The sequence below is a fragment of the Gouania willdenowi genome, chromosome 1, assembly GCF_900634775.1.
Source record: "Gouania willdenowi chromosome 1, fGouWil2.1, whole genome shotgun sequence".
Taxonomy (NCBI): Eukaryota; Metazoa; Chordata; class Actinopteri; order Blenniiformes; family Gobiesocidae; genus Gouania; species Gouania willdenowi.
The window spans coordinates 45,622,191-45,645,774 of record NC_041044.1 but is presented as its reverse complement, the minus strand read 5'-3'; the positions used below and the strand labels follow the sequence as shown (position 1 = coordinate 45,645,774).

Below are 23,584 nucleotides of genomic sequence, written 5' to 3'. Positions count from 1 at the left end.
CACTTTATCTCTTCAGTGACGTGACGAGTGGTGAATAATAATAATAATAAACGTGTCTGAGGAGACGTGTCAGCATCATAGGATGTCTGTATAGAGAGTCCTCCTGTTACACTGGATATAAACACAGTGACTGATGCTTCATATCTAATCATTTATATTGATTTTTAATGTAATATTATCACCAGAGTCATCTCTACGTCATAAAATATGTCATAAAATAAACACTGAAGCGGGACGCGAACCCACGACACATCGCTTCTAAAAGCAGCGTCACAATTCACTGTGACATCATACCTTCATAGATGTATGATCTATAGATTTAACTGTATAATAATATAAAACAACAATTGAGCCTTAAAAGTGTATTAATTTAAATGATCATCTCCTCCTTTATATTATCTACAGGTTTGTATTCAGTGAACTTTACTACAGACGTCAGTAGATGTTTTAATGTAGATCAACCTCTCAGTGTGTTTCACTAAATGATCTACATCTACAATGTTAGAAAGAAAACTACTGTTTGATCAAAAAAAAAAAAAAATAACATAAATCAACACAACATTAGTAATGATGTGAACACGTCTGTGGTGTGTGATGTCACTAATGTGTTTCAGAGAAAAGTGTTAAGGTTTATTAAAGTGTTCAGGTGGGCGGAGCCAGATAGAAACCCAGGGTTTCTTTGATAAAACCTGTCAGTGACCAGGTTTAGTTCATGGACAATGTTACCATGGTAACATACTCAGAGAAGATCATACCTCATGTTTATGAATTAGATACTCAGAGTTTGAACATAACCTGCTTTATGGAATAAACCTCTGGTGTAGTGTAAGGAGGAAACAATGGAGATGTTTACGTATTCATGGCTCACAGCGCTAACAACTGACTCTGTTGTGGAAATGGACCATTTCCAACTTTTATGTGGTGATGGAGAGCGTTAAGGAGAGAGTCTGGATGTGTTGTGTGTGGAAAAGAGCTGCTGGTTCTGCAGCAACGCACACACTTTACCGACTCTAAGTCACTGCACGTTGTTTGATTGCGTCATTGCGTCACACGCTACTATTAGGCCTGGCTTTTAACTCACTAAACCAAAGGTCAAATGTTACTTTTTTTGCAATATTCGGCTGAATAATCGGTGCATCCCTACTTATTTTGTATCAAAATACTCATTAGATTAGATTAGAATGGTTTATTTGAAAGGGGACAGTGCAATTTCATATAACACATGGTTAAAAAAGCCAGAATTAGCCAGAAGGCTAATTCTCATCTTTCGTCCCCTGGCCAAGATGTAAAAAGGCATTAAAATACAAGCATGACAATACATTTACAAGTCAATAACAACAATAACAGTACCTGTTACAATATTAAAACACAAAAAAACACGTGTTCAAAAGGCTACGTTATCTAATACAATACAATGCAGCGCAACATGCTCGACTTTTAATGTTGCAGACGTACATGTTAATGAGACAAATTTTAAATAATTTTGTAAAGGCGTTGTAAGTGGTTAGCTGTTTAACCTCCTCAGGTATTGAGTTCCACTCAGCAGCGCCCCTTACTGACCAGGCTGAGCAACTGAAAGCGTGACACAATGGCCTCTTACAGAGCCTGGAGTGATGCGCTCAGAGCTGTTTCTTTGGCTGATGAACTCTGCCAGAGGAGGTGGGGTCACATCATGTGTTACTTTAAATATGAGACTCAAATCTGCAAATCTATGGAGACTGTCCCAATTTAAAAGGTGGTACTTTTTTAGGATTGAACAGTGATGATAGTGCCTTGGTTTTCAATCCAAGACTTTAAAGGCTTGTTTGTATAAAGTTTCCAAAGGTCTTTTTGCACTCTGACTAGCCTCAGACCAACTTGTTAGGCAGGAGTTAAAGTGGCTGAAAATCATGGAATGTAGAAAAATTATTGCAGCTTCGGTTGACATTTCATTTCGGATTCAGCGGAAATTTGCTAGATTAACTTTGATATTTTTACATAATGTGTCAATATGGGCTTTAGAGGAGAAGTGAGAATTTATTACTAACCCAAGGTATTTGTACTGATTTATAATTTGTAATTTTTCTCCAGCTACTAGTATGTCAGGATTAGATGAGGTATTAGAAGTACTGAGCTGCAGAAAGTTCTCCTGCAGCCAGGATGTGACAAGAGTCATTGCTTTGGTAAGTTTATTTTAGGAGTCTCTGCTTTCACTACTTCTCAGAACATGAAAAGCTCAGTTAGATGGAATTCTGAGTGTGTCCTAATCCAGACTTTCCCCTAAACAAGCCACACTACAGAACTCACTCACAGGAAAAAGACAAAAGTGGTTCATGTTGTGCAGCTGTGTGGCTTTTTGCATCAGCAAATTAAACCCAGAATTGTCTTCATAATAAGATTGTATTTGAAATAAAATGATCAAGATCTCCATTGTGGATGATTCTCATGAAAACTTTGTTTCATTGAGTTACAACATGAAATTTTAAAAAGACAAGAATAAACACATTTCTTTTTTAGGCATTATTAACAAGGTCTTAAGTGTTTGTGGGCATTCATTTAAAAATATTTACTGACGGGGCGGTGTTTAGCTCAGTGGGTTGAGCGCCCGCCCCATGTACAGAGGCTATAGTTCCTCACCTGCAGCGGGTCCAGGTTCGATTCCCGGCCTGGGACCCTTTCCTGCGTGTCATTCCCTGCTCTCTCTGACCCCCTTCCTGTCAAGCAACTGTCATATAAAGGCCACTAGAGCCAAAAAAATCCTTTAAAAAAAAATAAAAATATTTACTGACAATTTAGCATCTTTTAGAACATTGTTTCCAAAAAAAAATCTTAAAACATCAAGATCATTAGAAAAAATAATACATTTTCAAAGTTTGATTTCTGACAGTCCTGTACAGCAAATATCTACCAGAGTTCGACCTGAAACTCGGTCAACGGGTTCCAAATACTCCGAGTGTATCTGTTATTTTGAAGTAATTTGGTCGTTTCAAAATGTTTATTTTAATTTTATTTCACTTCTGAACGGCCCCGAAATGAAACCTATTCAACTTTTGACCTCAGAGTGTGAGGGGGCGCTAGCGCACCACCTATATCTAGTTCACTACACAGCTCACTTCCGGTGCGTGCACGAGCTCTTTTCCCTTTTGAGGAAAATTACTTTTTTACTGTTATTTATTTGGTGATGACATTTTGAAACGTTTATTTTCATGTTAGTTTGACCGTTCACTATTTAGACCAGACAGACCTCACCTGGAAGTTATTGACGGCAATGGCTGCTGTGTTGAAAGCTGCACATTTATCAGCAGCGTGTGTGTGTGAGAACCAACGGAGGAGATTAGTGTCCAAGGTTCACCATCGATCACCATCTACGTGTGTGTAACGGACCACCGTTTATTCCGGTTACAGTCTGTGTCACGACACCCGTCCATTGGGTGGTAGTGACTGTGGTGGTGAGTCAGATCAGTAAACGGTGCTACATAGTGAAAGTTAGGCACACACACACTAAATGACAACAAAAAATATGAAAAGTACTCAAAATACACAAAACTAAATATTTATACAAAAAATACACAAAAGACAACAGAAATGCAAAAAACTACAATAAAAAAAGATACAAAATGACTCCAGAATCACACTACTTAAGGCTACAAAATAATTATACAAAAAATGCACAAATGACGTATAAGAATATTTATACAGGAAGTACACAAAACAACAGAAATGCAGAAAAATATACAAAATGACTCCAAAAAACATATATTACAGAAAAATACACCAACCGACAACAAAAACATGAAAATGACTCAAAATACACTAAACTAAATACTTATAATCCCACATGAATACATACTTCCGACGGGCACTGTACATTACAGAAAAATACACCAAACGAAAAAAATATAAAAATGAGTTAAAAAACAAAACAAAAAAACAACACATTTATCATGTTCATGTCTCATAGAATTAAACCAGGGATATTGCACACGCTATTTTACTTTGCACCTGCAAATATAACCCTTAATAATGCTACAGAGTATGTTATTATTATTATGCCCATAATTGACAACTCTTCTTAAGCTCCCACTATATGAATACATACTTCTGACGAGCACTGTACTCGTATATTGAAATGAACACTTTTATGTGATTTAAATTGATTTCTCTCATTATTGCAACACCTTCCACAATCTGCAACCTAAAAGTTTTATTATTTCAATGAAACCTATAGATATTGTCTAAATGATTTGATAAATCTGAAAGACATAAATTATATATTATACACATTTTAAAGCTCCTACTAGATTTATATTCATTAAATTCACATTAAATCAACACTGTTGCAGTAATGATACATGGGTTTCAGAAATGAGGTTCAAAATTTCAATGATGATAAATAAATATACTGTATATAGTAAACACTAAGACTGATGTATGCTTAAAAATATTTTATAATTTAACAGATTGGATACATGTATAATCAATTACATGACATACATTGACAAAATACATGACACACACATACAGCATTAGAACATATGCTAAAAATACATGTTTCTAAGTCACTGATAAGTGACTGTCCATTGTACATAAATATTCTCAACAACATATTACTAACAAAACTATTTTCATTACTTCCTGTTACATTTTATTTACAACTTCTAATTCAACTGTTTTACATATGTTTTTGTATACTTTGCTCAGATCTCAGGAAACACACAGAAGTGATGAGCTGGCAGGTTGTGGCTCTGGGATGATAGCGTTATGTCATCAAAGTAATACTAGACATTTTAATTAGCATTAACGTAGCAATAACCTAGCATTAGTCTAGTTAATCTAACATTAGCATTAGCATTGGGCTAACATTAGGATTAGCCTACCATTAGCAATAACCTGGCATTAGCATTAGCCTAGCTATGAAAGTGCTCAGGGGGTCAAATTCACGATCAAACGCATGATGTAATAATAATAATAATAATAATAATAGGGTTCTTCTGGCCTTTGGACCCTAATAATACATTTTGTTAGTGTAAAAGTAATTCCTGTAGTTTTCATGTTTCATTGTGTGTATATAATTGATATTTTAAGCACTTGTGAAATTTTCTTTTAGGGTTAGATTAAATAAATCATATACACCTGATGTGATTATCACTGTGATAAGAAAGAAAACATCCTCAGTGTAAACACAGCTGACTCAGCATTTAAACAGCCTCTGCCTAGTCATTCAGATGCAGATAAAAGCTGTTAACAAGCTGTGAGGAGATTAATTTATCATATTTTATGTATTTTTAGTTTGAGAATATCATTATTACCAGGCAGCACTTTATAACAGTATAGTATTTTTTTAACTTTTCATTTTCTGTATAATGTTAAATACATTGTTGGTTAACTAAAGTATTGAATAAACAAGCAAATATATGTTTTGCATTTTGTTCCATACTGTACCGAAAAGTAACCGAACCGTGACCTCAAAATTGAGGTACGTATCAAACCATGATTTTTGTATCATTACACCCCTAATATTTTGTCTTATACTACATATAAAGACATCTATTATTAGTCTATTTTCTTTATAAAGTGGTCAAATTTTTGTGTCTTTAGACTCCAATTACATTTATATATATATATATATATATATAATATGTTCCCTACAATATTCACAATATAACTATTTTTATACTTTCTGTTTCCACTGTATCCAGAATAATAATAATCTTTCTCAACTAGAACTATTGAGTTTGTTTTATTTAGTTTCACATCTACATGTAGCTCTATGTCTTTAGACTGATAACAAGTTGTTTGTAGTTTTATTTCAGCAACTTTCACTTTTACAGTTACAGTTTGAGACCTTTGTAATTGAATATTCTAGTTACATTACAGCAACCAAATTAAACTATATCAACTATGTTAATTATTAAAAATGGCCTGTGTAAAGGCTTTTTCAAATTAAAACATTATCCTGTTTATCTGCACAACTCAAAGAATCAGAATAATTTAGAACAGGAATCAGAATCATTAAAATCCAAACAATGCCCAACCCTATTTATTATTAACTAATTGGTTACATACATTTTAACCTTCAACATATTTACAGCATTTTACAATTGAATAAATATAATGTAATATATATCTGAGGTTTTAGATTCAGCCTAACAGATTTTTCCGAATGTGGGAACAGCAGAGAAAACTGTACATGAGGAACTGACAAGTGAAAGCGTGAGAATCTCCACTTTCCAGGAGCCAGATGCTGCTGGTATCATCATCCAGGGTGTCCCAGTGCTTACTGGTCTTGAAACTCTTGCAAGAGCATGTTGTCTACTCCTCAGAAGAACATATGCCCTAAATCTACCCACCTAAACCTTGGAATACATTTCCAAACTCTGGTGGCTCAAGTTAGTGTGGTCTCCATTATTTTTTTGGGTCACGGCTGTTTTTATCATCTTTTGGTGGGGCAGAGGTTTACAGAGAGTAATGGGATGTAACAGGCAAAGGGGGCTGTGTGGTGGAATAGGGGTTTTGAAACGGTAGGGTGGTCCCATTTTTAAAAGTGAATTGAATAAATATACTGCAAAGTAATGCATTTGTTAGTCATGGGTCTTCTGATGGGTACATTTCTGGGATTTTGGGCCACATTTGTAGAAACAGTGGAGGATCCCTTTAAGGTTTTATCAGCTGCAGGTCAGAATTAAAATTGTTGAAATATTCTTATATGCTTCCTAAAATCAAAAACTTGTTTTGTTCTGCACTTTGTTAACATTATCTAAAGACACTACTCAGATGTTGTATTCAGCACTTTTAAGATCAGGTCAAAGATTAACAAACAACTTTTATTGTATATAAACTGTGAAGTTGCAGCAAAATACTTTTGTCAAATAAAAATGTTGGACACAAAAAAAAAAAAAGATGCAGTCCAGTTCAAATTAGGGGTGGGAACTTCTGGATACCTCACGATACGATACGCGATACAAAGCAAACGATAACGATTATCTCACGATATGACAATACTGCGATTATTGATATATTGGTCAGAAATCAATCTACGATAATCTATGACATAAGAATTAAAATAAAAAAATTGTTACTTAGCGCGAGCATATTGATAATCGATCGTGCGGAAAAATATCGCGATATATTGCCGTACCGAGATATGCTACTAGATAAAATCCAATATTTGTTTTCTGGCTGATATTGGATCAATATCCGATATCAGTATCGGATCAGGACACCTCTAATTACATGTTTACAAGTTTTTTATATACATTTTTAAATAAGTACAAAATGGGTGGAACCTGTGGAGGAACTTAGATGGTTATCTGGTTTTAACCAAGTAGTGGTCCATGATGTATGGCAGCTTCAGGTAGCCATGACGAACACACAGACGGTGGTGTGTGGGGGGCGGGGCACACCGTGGAGACTCTGTGGCAGAGCTTCCGTAAACAACGTTCTGCTCCAGAGAATAATACGTTGTTGACGACAAACAGGCAGTTTTGTTTTGTGGAACAAGGTTTTTTTGGGACATTCTTGACTAAATTGAAAGACAAATGCTCTCACTAATTTCAGACATGGGAATTTATTGTTTATATCGTGGGATGACATATTCTTACCAGTGAGAATGTTTTTGACGATAAATCATAAACGATAAAATATGGCACATTCCTAGTTTAGACTCAACGTTGACATTGGTACAGAATTAAAATCCGATATTTGTTTTACAAATAAACAACTTTTCTTTTTCTGTTGCAGGAATGAGTGTGATGTCATCATTGTCATGGGCAGGGCTTCGCCTTTTGATTCCACCACTCCTTGCCAGGAGCCCTGCCCCTCTGCTCAGAAGCCCCGCCCCTCTGCTCAGGACATTTGCATCTAAAAGTGTAAGAAGTTCTGCTGGTTCCTCGTGGTTCTACTGATTGTCTGATCTACTGCAGGGTTTCCCCCAGATAACTTGTTCAGCCTGGTGGTAGAGAAGCCCACCGTGTTTTTGTTAAAAAAAAAAATGTTAAAAGTTGAGAGGAATGTTGAAATTATGACATAAGTGTTAATATAAGCCATTTATTAACAATACTTAAACGTAGAGTCTTACAAAAAGGCACAATCTTGAAATACGGTTTTAACAAACAAAATACAAATATTAAAATAAATAATATCAATTGTTTTCACTGAAGTTAAATCCTATTGAATCTTAAAACAAGCCATTGCTGGTCACATTTCAAAGTAAAATAAATAAACATAAATAAAAAGTCTAAACATGGCCATGTGTTAAAACCAGGAAACTCAGAAGTTTCAGTGATTGACAGCTTACATCATGAAAAACATGAACGCTATTAGTTATTTTCATTATAGATGTTTCATTTTAGTCAGTGTACTGTATTTACATTACTTATGATTACTTTAGCTTTCGTTTTCTGCATCTCAATGCTAGTGCCATGGTGTAGAGTCTAGGGCTGTAACTAACCACTATTTTAATAGTCAACTAGTCATTGATTATTGAAACAGTAAATCCACTAATCGAATTATTTGCTCTATGTTGCTATAAACTTTTAAATCTGGCTTGGGGCAAATTACGATAAAAAAAAAAAAAAAAAAAAACAATTCCCAACTTAAGGTGTAAACAGGTTCCTTACAAACACAAATTAAATTGAATATATCATCACTAGAATGTGCTTCAGTAATAACATTTACATATTAAAAAAAACAAGAAAAGCCAGGCGGCCTGCCAGGCCTATAAAGCACTAGGAGTGTTTGACCTCTAGAGTGTTTGACCTCTAGAGTGTTTGACCTCTAGAGTGTTTGATCTCTAGAGTGTTTGACCTCTAGAGTGTTTGACCTCTAGAGTGTTTGACCTCTAGAGTGTTTGACCTCTAGAGTGTTTGACCTCTAGAGTGTTTGATCTCTAGAGTGTGTTACGGCAGAATTTACGGTTGACCTCATTTGAGACATGATTCATTGCTCTGGTTGAATGATGGAATCCAGGAGGAAGCATTGATGATTTTATAGAAAAGATTTATTAAGACTAAGACTAAGTAAAAAAGAGAGTACAAAATTATGTCCGTCCGGCCAGACGTTCGATGACAGAGAGAGACAGTTCTGATCCAATACGTATATTCCCCTCAGTCCCCCTCCCTCCTCCCCCCAGGAGATAGAGATACAGAGAGAGGGAGGAGGTGAGGACAGAGGGAGAAAAAAGGAAAGACAGTTTGTTCTTTTGGGTCTAAACAACCAGTCCTGTATCTGTCGGTTGTCATAGAGACGGAGGAGTGTGCGTTTGTGTTTGTGTGTGTGAATGAATGGATGTGTATGGCGTGTGTGTGTGACATGTGAGTGCGCACACAGAGAGTGCCTACGCACCTGTCCTTGGGAATGTTTTGGGGACTATGTGAGTGTGTGTGTAAGCATATCATGTGCTTTGGACAAGGCAGTCTGACCCAGAGTGAAGACAAGTTAAAGTTGAAGACATGAGAAATCACACAATGAAAAGTTACACCCCAAGGCTTAAGGATTAAAATATAAGTAATTATATTATTAAGCATAACTAATTATTCTGCCCCAACAATCCACTCTTTTTGGACAAAGTCCAACACAAAAAAGCGAAATTAGTTAGTAAGTTGTTTAACTTTAGCACAGCCCAAAACACATAAAACATTAATCAAAATTAGTGTAATTCTAGCGCAACCTCATGGTCCGTAGGACAAATGATATTGACACCGTTATAACACTATGGATATAAGCATTATTTTTTTCAGGGGACACTGCACAATAAAATCAAATATCCTTAGCAACTAACATCATTGGTGATCAATGAATGTGGAATATATATCACTAGTAGCAAAAACACACATGGTATAAATGTCAGCACAGCACAGCAACAAAAACATATGTAGGTGTCATCAGTAAGCAGAGTCATCATCTGAGACATCAAAAACACTCATCATAAACACTTCAGGCTGGGCTTCCGGCGGCGGAAGGGTTATAGGACGTGGCGGTCTTTGTTCATGGCGTCAAACGCCTCTTTTGGCCACGGTCTGTAGGTCTAGGACCATTCTACTTTGTGGGACCATTAAGCGTATATTCGTGATTTCCCCCAGAGAGGCCAGTAAGGGCCAAAAATGACGCGTTAACAAAGGACTTAAACCTGTATTCTAAGGTTTCGACGCGCAGCCGTACCCCAGATCGTCGTGTGGATGAAAGCTATTAGTCCCGGGTGTATGAATGTGGGCACATGTGTGCGAATTATATGCGGTGTCGCATTCAGGACTAAGTAAAATTGAAATTATGACCGGGAATCTGGCCTAGTTTGCGAGTTCCGTTTCTGGCGAAACAGAAGGGAAAAAAGTGTGGATCGCGTGTAATCTACATACATAGCGGAAGATGTGTCATCGGTTAGTGTAGTCAGTTTTTTTACTGGCGGTTTAGAACAACGGTTGGGGTCCCCCATGCCGAAATTAGAGTGAGACAAATAACAAAAGGAGTCGGAAGCATCCATTGGTATCGGTTAAGCGGGGGTGTGTTGATGACACAGGCATGTAAGAACAAAAACAGTTGGATAGGCCCCCTCCTTTTAGCTTGATAGTGCGCGTATCGGTACCTGGTGTTCGTGAACATTGGTCGCAGCTAAAGTGTTGTGGAGGACGATGTCGTTTATCCAACGTTTATTTCTGCTTGCATTCGTCACCCTGTAAAAAGAAGCATTCATTAGGAACAACACTTGTATTCATTGGTTCAAGTCCAGTGTCCTCGATTGTCCCCCTGGAGGCCAGGAGCCAGAGGAGTACTGGAACCGCGGACAGGACCATCGCCCCAATCGATGACCAGAACACGAGTGACATGAAACGACAGAATAATGGCATAATTCCAGCCTGCTCCTGGGGCATAAACAGAGGGGCTCGTGACCTCTTCATCACAGCGGGAAAATGCTTGTGATCTCCCACGATGTCCTCAAGGTTGGATTTCAAAGGTTTCAACAGACCATATGCCCCGTTAGAAAGATTAGCTTGTAACCCCGGGGACTTTTCTTCTGCCCTTCGTTGCAACTTTCAGGGCACACAAAGGCTCCTCAAAACACTGCTCCTAATCCAGAAAAGAGGAAACGCTCCTTACTGCGGTTCCACGATCAGTGGTGATGTTGGTACTTCCTCCGTTGGACCAGTCGCCTCAAGATCAAGGTCGACTGGTGTTGGCACCTTCCTGCAGTGTGATGCGTGAATCCACGTGGCTCGCTCTGCGACCTTCACAGCCGTGTGGGCCGTTCGTTTCCGGTCGGCGTTGTAGATGATTGGTTGTTGTCTGTGGAAGGGTAGTCTCCACACACCTGGCAACCTCTCTTGGGATCGGAAGGTACCTGAACAGAAGAGGGGGAAAAACACCAAAACAAAACTCTTGGGATTGACTGGTACCTGAACACAGGCGCGAAATGAAATAAAATAAAATAAAATAAAATAAAATAAAATAAAATAGAATAGAATAGAATAGAATAGAATAGAATAGAATAGAATAAAATAAAAGTTTAGGGGTGTTAGGTTTAGTTAACTAACTAAATGAATAGTTAGTATGGCCAGGAAGGCAGAGACAGGTCAGAGGTCAGGATCTGAGAGCTTTTCAGATCCTAAAAGGTGCTGCTGCACAATCACACAATGGTTAGGTGTGGGTTAGTGAGCTTTTAGCCATGCTAGCTCTGTAGCCCATTCGCACGCGAGTGGGAAAATATGAGACTGAAAGAAAAGCAGGAAGTATTAATTCGATTTTCTTTTCCTGGAGTAAGGAGAAGCATAGCTGGAGTTGCAGTGATTATCTGTGGTACATCTACTTACCTGGTGAGAAGCAATTTGAGAACCACTGTTTACAAGGACATGCAAGTCGGACGGAGAAGGACATGCAAGTCGGACGGAGAAGTGTGGAGTGTGATTACATGTCTTCTCAAGATGAATACATACAATTGAGAGACATGGAGATGTGAGAAAGCTATCTCTTATTTGTGAAGGAGAAATTTTATTCTATCCTTTATTTATTCTGAATAATGTTAACACTCCACACCTAATTACATAGCCTAATTCTTTTATAGAGCTGAATTTGTCAGTTCATTTATTTCATTATTTTCCCTCATAATTATTATTTGAGATGTAATTTACTTAATTTTGAAGGTCAATTGGTGGCAAAAGTGTCTCCTATTCTGTGTCTGAACCAGAGTTTAGCAAGATTATTGGCCCTTTAAGGTTAGACAGAATTAAAGTTAAGTTGAGTCAAACAATCATATTGTCTTTTGCTCTCTGTGTTTATCCCATTCGTAGGGGTGACGAGCCCCAGCACGGTTTGGAGAGCTTCCTTAAATGCTTGGAAGTTACTTAACTTTAAACTATCTCTTATTTCAATCAATTATCAAGAATTTCAGGAGGACCCTTTTTTAAATCTCAGGCGACCCAGATTGGGCCACCAACCCAATGTTGAGAACACTTAATTTTTCCCTTAAACGTGTCTAAACCCAGTGAAGGTGTTTTATGGTCTTGCACGCTAAGTGCTGTTGGAACAAGAAGAAAATGGTTGGAGGGTTTTGGGGTATATTATTTTCCTATGATAAAATATAAATCAAAAATCAGAGGGACGTTGGCCCCTCCCTTCCCTTTTTTTACATAAGAATACATTTGGATTCTTAAAACCATATGATAAATATCATTGGAAAATCACTTATCTGATCATTTTGGATGTGTCTCCGTTTTCCTCTCTCTTGTGTCCGCCTGCCTTTGTGCCCTCCAACCTCCTCGACCTCCTTCTCCTCAGCCATAAAGGTCAAAGCCAGGGTCAACTGTACGCTCCTTTTGGAAATTTGAAGATCTGTCCCCACTTTTGCAGTTGGATTGGAAGTCTCTGTAGTCTCTGGAATAGATATTATGTTAGAACATCCACAATATGTCATATTGTCACGTGTCTATTTCAATCTATTTCCCCTTTGTTTCCCAGTTACAGTTATGGACAATACTTCCCTTTAATTCTCATCCTTCATCATAACAAGCAGTGACCAGGCATGGCGGCTGGAGGAAGGATCGGAGTCGAGAAGGCGGTGGCATTCTGTTAGGAAACACTCAGAAACAGAAAGAGAGGAAACCATTAAGACTTAACTGGATAATTTAAAATATCTCTTTTCTTTAGTTGGATCTGATTCGTCTCCTTACAGCGACCTGTATTTTGGAAAAAGCTACATAATAACAACAACTAAGACGAAGACGTAGACAAGTGCACACCACAACGAGTATACACATATAACAACAACAAACATGGACACTGAACATGTAAGGTCAGTCAAGGTCAAAGCCAGTCATTCTACTGAAAGTGGTATCATATATAAAAAAAAACGTCGTTTGGTGTTTTTAAACACCCAGAAAAAACCTTTAAAACCTGGTAACTTTTTAGAAGGCCCAAGGCCTAAAACCTTAATTTTTAACAAGCAGCAGTGTTTTCTGAACACCCCACTACATAATTGGCAAAAAAACAGGGAGAAGATCTAGTGCATCAGAACCCAGGAGGAAAAGAAGGTGAAACAGAGGAACATGTGTAGTCAAGCAGCCATTCATCGGTCAATCACTCAATGACACGTCCACGGCACATTCGCACTCACAACGCGGTTCTCTCAGGCATACGTAACGTGTCATCATTCAGTCATTCATGCACCGCACACGTTCATGCCTCAATTTTCACGTCCATGCATTCACAAGGTTCTGCTGCAGTGTCTAAGTGGAATATAGGTCTCATCTAACCCACCAATGGCGATAGCCAGTCCACCTCGTCTCTCGGGGTCAATGAGCTCTTATTGCCCCCCCATGCTTGGCAACCTTTTAGTGTTAATTAATTGCTTTTCACTGGTATCATCTGATTACTAAGAGGTACGCTCCTTTTTACTTCCGCCTTTGCGGAGTCTACACTTAGATTATTGCCCGTGTGGTACCGACAGTCTGCTCATCTGCTGATCAGGCAGGAATCGCACGGCCGTGTCTAACTCAACAAACTCAACGACTCTCGACCTCCGGCTTTGTAAAAGATAAAGCTGGGGAGAACTCTCAACCTCCGGCTAAAGCTCAACAACTAAAGCTGGGGAGAACTATGGGCACAACAACAACTCTCGACCTCCGGCTAACTGGGGAGAACTAACCTCCGGCTAACTGGGGAGAACTCTCGACCTCCGGCTAACTGGGGGAAAACTCTCGACCTCCGGCTAACTGGGGGGAACAACTCTCTAACCTCCGGCTAACTGGGGAGAACAACAATAAACACCAACTCTCGACCTCCGGCTAACTGGGGAGAACAACTCTCTAACCTCCGGCTAACTGGGGAGAACAACAATAAACACCAACTCTCGACCTCCGGCTAACTGGGGAGAACAACTCTCTAACCTCCGGCTAACTGGGGAGAACGCAGACTGTCAGGACTTTTATTGGGCACCTCTAAGATTGGACGGAGCACGCAACCTCTAATAACCCTCACTCTAAGGGAACGTAGAAATTTGTTCAGAACGGTATTCGGTTACCAAGCATGTATCAAATCAGGTGGACCGCTATCCCCCAAAGAGCGCTCTCCCTAGCAAGGTTTATCCTTTTTCTGCACATTAAACCAGGACTTCTTGTTTGAAAAGTAATTGCCTATGTACTCATAGCAACTATTGGGACATTTTTTTTTTTTTTTTTTTTTTTCTCAGGAAAAATTTGGTACCCCCCCCCCTGCTGTCGAGTGGCTTTGGGCCGGCCAGACAGTCCGACGCGGTTAAGGGGGAAGCGCGCAAAATGAAAACAATGAATGTTGAACTAGGCTGTCTGTCGCAAGCAGCTTCAAAAAGGGTAAGGTACAGATTGTTTACGAGGGTATCGGTCAAAAAAATGTCAAAATTTAAACTTGTTGAGGCTGCAGTCCTCAATCTCTGTCTCAATTTTCCTGAAATTGAGTAAAAACAAAAGAGAAAAAGAAGAATCGTTCAGAAATAACAAAGGAGAAAAACGTGTGAGCTCAAAAAAATCATGGCCAATAAAAATTAAAACTTCAGCTCCAAAAGCTGAGGCAACAGAGGGCTCTGTCTTCAGCGGATGTAACCATATCTTGCATTGTGGGGGGCCTCCCCTCAATCAAGAAAATAAATGAAAGAAAAGCAAACAAAAACAACCTTTTAGTAACACTATTTTCTTCCCCTTTGTTTGTTGTTTTCTCATAAAGGCCAAAGCAGTGTAAATAAATGAGCAACATAATGAATAAAAGCAAAGATAAATGATGGGCACACTTGATCTCATGTGGCAAACAGAAGGGTTCTGTGTGAAGTTCTGTGTTTCTCATAGTTATGAATGTGGGTGTGTGACTGTATGTCTGGTCTGTCTGCGTGTGAGAGAATAAATGAAAACAAAATAATCTAGTGCACAGTCAGAAGATAGAGGGGTTAGTATTGTGCGAAGGAGAAGCTTGTTGGCTATTTGCTAGTTGTCCCCCTCCATGCCAAAGTTCAAGGCTAAAGTGATTTAGCTCTGTGCGTGCGCGTGCCTGTGCGTGTGCGTGCGCACTACCACCAAAGGCTGTGGTGGACTTCTTGTTGCTTGGTATCCTTGTGGCTTTTGAAACAGTGTCTTTTTGGTGAAGATTTCCAGCAGACGTGTGACCAGTCTGCAGTTGCTGCCCATCATTCAGGCAGTAGTCGTGGCGTTTAACTCGCAACTCATTGGTGGGGGGAGTGTCCACTCCGACGCCCACAGGTTCTCAGTCTTTGATGATGGGGCATTGGCATGCGGCCCATTCATAGACGATGAAGAGTTGACTTGGGACTGAGCGAGTTATTTCAGCATTGCTTTGCTGAATGGGAGTTGAGTCCTTGAGTCCTGAAAGGTCACACACCTTTGATTGTCCATTTCCTTCTGATGCTTGGTCCTTTGAATGATGTTGACATTCCATTAGCGTAAGAGTTGAAGGTGATTTCATTCTTTCATTGAAGATGTCGTTTCTTCAGGGGGCAACCACAAAGCCAACAGAAACTAACAATTTAAATAATAAAAAATGATAATGATGGTAACAGTAATATTAAAATAAAATAAAATGAAATACTGTATTCATCATAGTGTGTGTTTGAGTGTGTGTTGCCCATCAAACATGAAATCAAAATAAAATTTAAAATAAAAATAAAAATAGTGTCTGTGTGTAATGGCACTATTCTATCGGCAGGGGAGAAGTGAGAAATCACAATGTTGTGTCACAAGTGTGTAGTGCACTAAACTGGCCAGTGAGGGGCGCCACCTCTCTCTTGGGATGGGTGTGGCGTGTGCGTGCGCCCGTGCGCGTGCCTGTGTGTGTGCTCTCTCTCTCTCCCTTTCTCTCTCTGTACGTGTGTGTGGGTGTGTGTGTGTGGGTGTGTGTGTGTGTGTGTGTGTGTGTGTGTGTGTGTGTGTGTGTGTGTTCACACGTCAAAAAAAAAAAAAAAAAGAAAAAACACAGCAGCGACGTGTGTGTGTGTTTGGCTCTCTGTATTTCTCTCCCTTTCTAAAAAGCTGACACTCGTCAAATGAAAGCATTAAAGCCAAGCCAAAGGGAGAAATCTGATTCCACGTTTAAACAAAATAAAAACAAAGATAAAAAAAAAGTAAAACTCGCCTGAAAGCATGATCTGAGTTCACATCATACCAAGATTGTATATGCGTATGCATATATTATTTGTTTATTGGGTTGTTCATCTGTTTGATTCACAGAAACACAATTTAGGTTAGATTCGGGGTTTTAATCTTTCGGTACAGAGGTGAACTCAGATCATGGCACCGCTGGGATGTTTTGGAAACTTTGGTTGCCCGTCTATCTCTGGTCAGGACCTCACAGGCTGTCTGTGGGTGTCCGAACAAAACCAAAGTAAATAATGACCTAAACAAAATATCCGAGCCCGAAGAAAACCAGAGAGAACCTACAGCATTAAAAAGCACAGAACCTCAACCATTTGAGCCTTTCTCATGGCTATTCACTGCGTCAAAACACAGAACAGCTGAGGATCAAAATCAAAGCTCAAAGCTGAAAATCAATACAATGCTTGACTGGTTCCAAAAAAAAAAAAAAAATCAACACAGAGCGAATATATATATATGTAAATGAAAATTTACATATATATATATATTTATAAAGGCAGCTTTACCTTAGTCCGAATTGGTGTTTGAGGTTCAACCGATGGTTCGTGATCCAGTCTCTGTCCGAGGGGTGGACAGAAGATGGTCCTGTTCGTGATCGCCAATTGTTACGGCAGAATTTACGGTTGACCTCATTTGAGACATGATTCATTGCTCTGGTTGAATGATGGAATCCAGGAGGAAGCATTGATGATTTTATAGAAAAGATTTATTAAGACTAAGACTAAGTAAAAAAGAGAGTACAAAATTATGTCCGTCCGGCCAGACGTTCGATGACAGAGAGAGACAGTTCTGATCCAATACGTATATTCCCCTCAGTCCCCCTCCCTCCTCCCCCCAGGAGATAGAGATACAGAGAGAGGGAGGAGGTGAGGACAGAGGGAGAAAAAAGGAAAGACAGTTTGTTCTTTTGGGTCTAAACAACCAGTCCTGTATCTGTCGGTTGTCATAGAGACGGAGGAGTGTGCGTTTGTGTTTGTGTGTGTGAATGAATGGATGTGTATGGCGTGTGTGTGTGACATGTGAGTGCGCACACAGAGAGTGCCTACGCACCTGTCCTTGGGAATGTTTTGGGGACTATGTGAGTGTGTGTGTAAGCATATCATGTGCTTTGGACAAGGCAGTCTGACCCAGAGTGAAGACAAGTTAAAGTTGAAGACATGAGAAATCACACAATGAAAAGTTACACCCCAAGGCTTAAGGATTAAAATATAAGTAATTATATTATTAAGCATAACTAATTATTCTGCCCCAACAAGTGTTTGACCTCTAGAGTGTTTGACCTCTAGAGTGTTCTCGAGACTTTGATTTAAAAATGTTCACATGTGATGCTGACTTCAGCTCTGCTGCAGTTTGTTCCACTTCTTTGCAGCATAACAACTAAACACAGCATCACCATGGTTACTGTGAGCTCTGGGCTCCACTATCTGACCTGTGTCCATAGATCTCAGAGACCTGCTGGGTTCATACCTGACTAACATCTCACTGATGTATTCTGGACCAAACCCATTCACACATTTATAACCAGCAGCAGAACTTTACAGTCTCCTCTGAGGCTGACTGGGAGCCAGTGTAATGTGTTCTGACCTCTTTGTTCTGGTTCAGACCTGAGCTGCAGCGTTCTGAACCAGCTGTAGATGTTTGATGAAGACCATTACAATAGTCCAGTCTGCTGGAGATAAAAGCATGGACCAGTTTCTCCTGATCTTTCTGAGTCATTAAACCTTTCACTCTGGAGATGTTCTTTAGGTGGTAGAAGATGTTTTTGTGATAGATTTGATCTGATGCTGAATGTCAGATCTGAGTCAATCAGAACACCAAGGTTTTTGACTTGGTCTTTATCTTCTAAAGATCCAGACTCAGATACTTGCTGACAGCAGTCCTCTTTTCATTGTTACCAAAGACAATCACCTCCATCTTGTCATGGTTTAGTTGAAGGAAGTTTTCACTCATCCATCAGTTTATTTTTTCTAAACAGTCACACAACACCTCAATGGGACCATAGTCATCTGGGTTCAGTGATAGATATAGTTGTGTGTCATCTGCACCTGACAGTCACCCCTGCTTATGGCCCTAGTGGTCCTTGAGGCAGTCTTTCTGTATTTAATGTCATTATTAAGAGGGGGTGGAGCCAACCCATGCAAGCTCTTAAAAATAAAACTTACATTTTTGAATTTTATGAAGTTTTCAAAGCTCAGTAGATTATACTTTGAAAGAATACTGCAACGGTGGTATGTAAATGTTTTTTGTCAAGAATTTTCAAAGCTTTTTTATATAAAGCCTCTCAGTTGGTTTTATAATTGTTACACCTGTCAGAGACCAGCTGGTTATACAGTAGCTTACATGGGAAATAATCATACAGTGCAAAAACATCATAGCAGCTTGATCAGTCATTGATCTTCTTATCTGGCTAAAGTTAGACACATTGTATTTAATTATTCTTGTTATCATTTTGACATGACTCTTAAAGGGGAGCGTAGAGTCTAATACCAATATGATTCAGATATTTACAGAAATAATACAAATATACAAATATGATTCAGATGTTTACAACAATCAAGCTGTGAGGTTATAGTGACAAATTATACAGTTTGATCTCCACAGGCAGTAATGATTTACTGTGGTGTTCTGTGGAGCACCGTGGTTGGATCAGCCTGGTGCTGAAGGTTCTAAAGAACTGATGGACTATGATACCAGGCCAGATGTTTAGCTGTGGTTCTCCCAGGACAGGGGTCTTCAACCTGTGGCTCTTTGACTCTTATACAATGGCTCCCTATAGCTTTAAAAAAAACTATTGAAATAAATAGTTATTTTTTACAGAGGTTATTAATGATTAATGACAAATTAAATCAAGATATAACAATTTATTAACCTAAAATAAATAACGTACAATGACTCAGCACATTCCTACAACATCTACAGACCATCAACTTTCCTCCACCTGTGACTAACCTTAAGTTTTAAATCCCTGGTAAGAAACTAAACCAACAAAAACACTATTTCTGGAAGAAAATACAGATTTTTTTTATTATGTTTTGAAAAGCATCCAAAATACACTGTCCACATAATCAAATGTATATATGAACAGTAGGTATGGAAAGTATTCAGACCCTTTGCTGTGACACTCATATTTAACTCACAGTCCAGCTGTGTTTAATGAAACTGATTGATTGATTATTAACACATCTGTCTATATAAGACCTTACAGCTCACAGTGCATGTCAGAGCAAATGACAATCATGAGGTTGAAGGAACTGCCCAAGGAGCTCAGAGACAGAATTATAGTAAGACAAAGATCTGGACAAGGTTACAAAATAATTTCTGCAGCACTCAAGGTTCCTAAGAGCACAGTGGTCTCCATAATCCTTAAATAGAAGAAGTTTGGAACGACCAGAACTCTTCCTAGACCTGGTCGTCCAGATAAACTGAACAATCGTGTCAGAAGAGCCTTGGTGAGAGAGGTAAAGAAGAACCCAAAGATCACTGTGGCTGAGCTCCAGAGATGCAGTATGGAGATAGTAGAAAGTTCCACAAAGTCAACTATCACTGCAGCCCTCCACCAGTCAGGGCTTTATGGTAGAGTGACCCAATGGAAGCTTCTCCTCAGAGCAAGACATATGAAAGCCTGCATAGAGTTTGTCAAAAAACACATGAAAGACTCTCAGACTATGAGAAATAAGATTCTCTGATCAGACCAAGATTGAACTTTTTGGTGTTAATTCTAAGTGGTATGTGTGGAGAAAACCAGTCACTGCTCATCACCTGCCCAATACAATCCCAACAGTGAAACATGGTGGTGGTAGCGTCATGCTATGGGGTGTCCCTCATTGTATATACCATCATACTGCTCACACTGCTTCACTCCAGTTACACTGATGTCCACCTCATAGATCATTACACCAGTACAAGATGAAACCTGGTCTGTAGTGGTAACATCTCAGATCATGGAGGATGCTGTAATACATTTAATATTAACATAACCACTAGGAACGAGTGTATCATGTTTTTTCTGCAGACTGTGTCTTCTCCTCGCTCTCTGCATTCTTTTCTGTTTCAGGTGTTTTGATGCTGGAGCTGGTGGTTCCTAGAACATTCTGATGGTCTATCTTTCTATCCTGTTCTGTTTGTCCTTCTGTTCACTAACCCCAACCAGTGGAACCAGATGTTCTTCACCTCTGAACCTGGTTCCTTTGGAGATTTCTTCTGATAAAAAAAGAGGGAGGTTTTTTCCCACTGTCACTAAATGTTTGTTGGGTTCTTTCTTACTATGGACTCTATTTTGTTCAGTGCTTTGCGATGACTTTGTTGTAATTTGCGCTATATAAATAAAGTTGAATTGATCTACAGCATTTTTTATCTACTTAGTGTTTGATCTACTAAGTGATTCATCTACAGGTCAAAGGTCACAGGAAGGAGCCGAGCCACACGCTAAAGCCCAAAGCTGTCAAACAGGAAGTGGAAATCCAGCAGAGGATGACGGTTTCAGCGCTAGCAGCCGCCATGAACCGAGATTGTGGTGAGAACCATGTACCAGCTTTATTTAAGATGCCTTTCAAGGCAGCCAGGGTCACCACATAATCAAAGGAAAAAACAAGATAAAAACATACAAAAAACAACAAATATACAGAAATAAGGTGGACAATGATGGAAGAGTTGATCAGAGGAAGGAGATTATAGTTTATAAACAATTTATAAAAAGTTATAAACAGTTTATATTTCAAAAGTGAAAGTGAGTGAGTGTTCTAGAGGTGAGGAGGAGGGAGTTACAGAGGTAATGATGAGGGACAGTGATGATGAGGAGGATGAAGAGGAGGAGCATGTGTGATGTAGAGGAGGTCCTGGTCCTGGTGGGGGCAGTGTTTGGATTAACAGCGTTTAAAATAACGGCGTTTGTTTTCCAGTAACGGGTAATCTAAATAATTATTTTTTACGCCGTTACAACGTTGTTATCGTTACTGAACGTTAAATGTGGTGCGTTACATGTATTGATTAAATAAACTGTTAATCTGAAAACATCCCTGGATTCATACACAGCTGTAGTGAGGAGGTGGGTTAGAAACAAGGTGAGAGATTATGATTGGCTAAGACGATGTGTCAGCACACACACACACACACACACACACACACACACACACACACACACACACACACACACACACACACACACACACACACTACAGATGTGATGACTCAGCAGAGATGGTGAGCGTGGAACAATCTGATGAAAAGTTGTTATTTTTAAGGTAACGATACAAACACTACTTTATATTAATTATGATCTACTTTATATTAATTATGATCACATATGTTACTGATATGTGGAGACTTCAATATAAACATTTTAAATCCTTTAAAAAATACACACATTGAAGACTTTGCCAATTGCATGTACACAAATGGATTAAAACCTCTCATAACGCAACCAACCAGAATTAATAAACACAGCTCAACACTGATAGATAACATCTTCACAAACATACAAAACACAGATGTAAAGAGTGGTATATTAATAAATGACATCTCTGATCATTTACCAATATTTATGATACTAAATGCAAAAGAGAAGAAGAACCGTGTAAATCATAACACACAGACATACAGAAGACTGGAAGGAGAAAAACAATTACAAAACTTTAAACAACAGATAAAAAGACAGACGTGGGAGAGTGTTTTCAAGGAAGAAGACGTGAACGTAGCATATGACACATTTACAGACACAATAACGACAATATACGATAAATGCTGCCCTTTGAAACAAATAACAACCAAAAGTAAAATAAACAATGTACCATGGATTAATAAGAAAATAGCCAACGTATGCAAAAAGAAAAACATACTATATAAAAAATATATAACAGAAAAAACATTAAAAGCAGAAATACGTTATAAAAAATACAGAAACAAAGTTAATAATTTACTTAGAGAAAAAAAAGGGAATATTATGAAAAACAATTAAAAGAGAATAAAAACAAAAACAAAAAATTGTGGGAAATAATAAATAACATAACCATGCGCAAATGCAAAGAAAAAAATGCAGATCATTTTATAATAAACAATGTAAAAGAACACAATAAAAACATAATAGCACAAGAACTCAACAGTTTTTTCATTAATACTGGAAAAGACATAGAGAAAGAGATAAATAAACACCCAACACTTAAATGGAACCATTATGACAATGAGAAGAAAGACATTGATAAGTATCTTGTACTCGAAGAAGTAACAGAAGCAGAGGTGGACAGAATAATCACTACCAGTACTTCAAAAAAATCCAGAGACGTTAATAATCTAACTATGAGTCTAATAAAAACCATAACAGCTGAAATAACCCCGCCACTAACATATATAAGTAATCTATCATTCAAGAATGGGGTATTCCCAGAAAAAATGAAAATTGCAAAAATCAGACCGATTTACAAGGGTGGAGAAAAATGTAATTTCACTAATTATCGACCAATATCAATATTACCACAATTATCAAAAATTCTGGAAAAACTCTTCATGAAAAGACTCGACAAATTTATAGAAGACAATAATATACTACATGAAGGACAATATGGATTTAGAAAAGGACGTTCAACAGCAATGGCTATAATTGACATCACGGAGAATATAAGAGAAGCATTAGAAAAAAAACTATTTGTATTCGGAATTTTTCTGGACCTAAAAAAAGCCTTTGACACAATTAATCATGATATTCTAGAAGAAAAACTTCAAAATTACGGAATAAAGCGTAACGCCTTAAAATGGATTAAAAGCTATATGACAAATAGAAGACAATATGTTGACTTTGAAGAACACACATCAAAATGCCAAACCATACAGTGTGGTGTTCCTCAGGGTTCAATTTTGGGGCCAAAACTGTTCATTCTATACATAAACGACATTTTCAAAGTCACCAATTGCCTAAAACTAACATTGTTTGCAGATGACACAACCATTCTATGCTCAGGCAAAGACATTAACACTTTAATAGAGTCAACAAATGA

At 38.4% G+C, this 23,584-nt stretch overlaps 1 protein-coding gene across 2 annotated transcripts in view; it reads left to right on the top strand.

The window, feature by feature from the left end:
- The window catches only part of mtif2 (mitochondrial translational initiation factor 2), a 34,143-nt gene that overhangs the window by 1,980 nt on the left and 8,579 nt on the right, over positions 1-23,584 (top strand). Inside the window, exons 2-3 of one of the 2 annotated variants that reach the window (XM_028466755.1) lie at positions 7,720-7,847; positions 20,991-21,111. In XM_028466755.1, coding sequence (XP_028322556.1) covers positions 7,720-7,847; positions 20,991-21,111 — 249 coding nt within the window. Of the gene's footprint in view, positions 1-7,719; positions 7,848-20,990; positions 21,112-23,584 lie in introns of those variants that run through there. The other variant, XM_028467537.1, reaches the window with a different exon arrangement.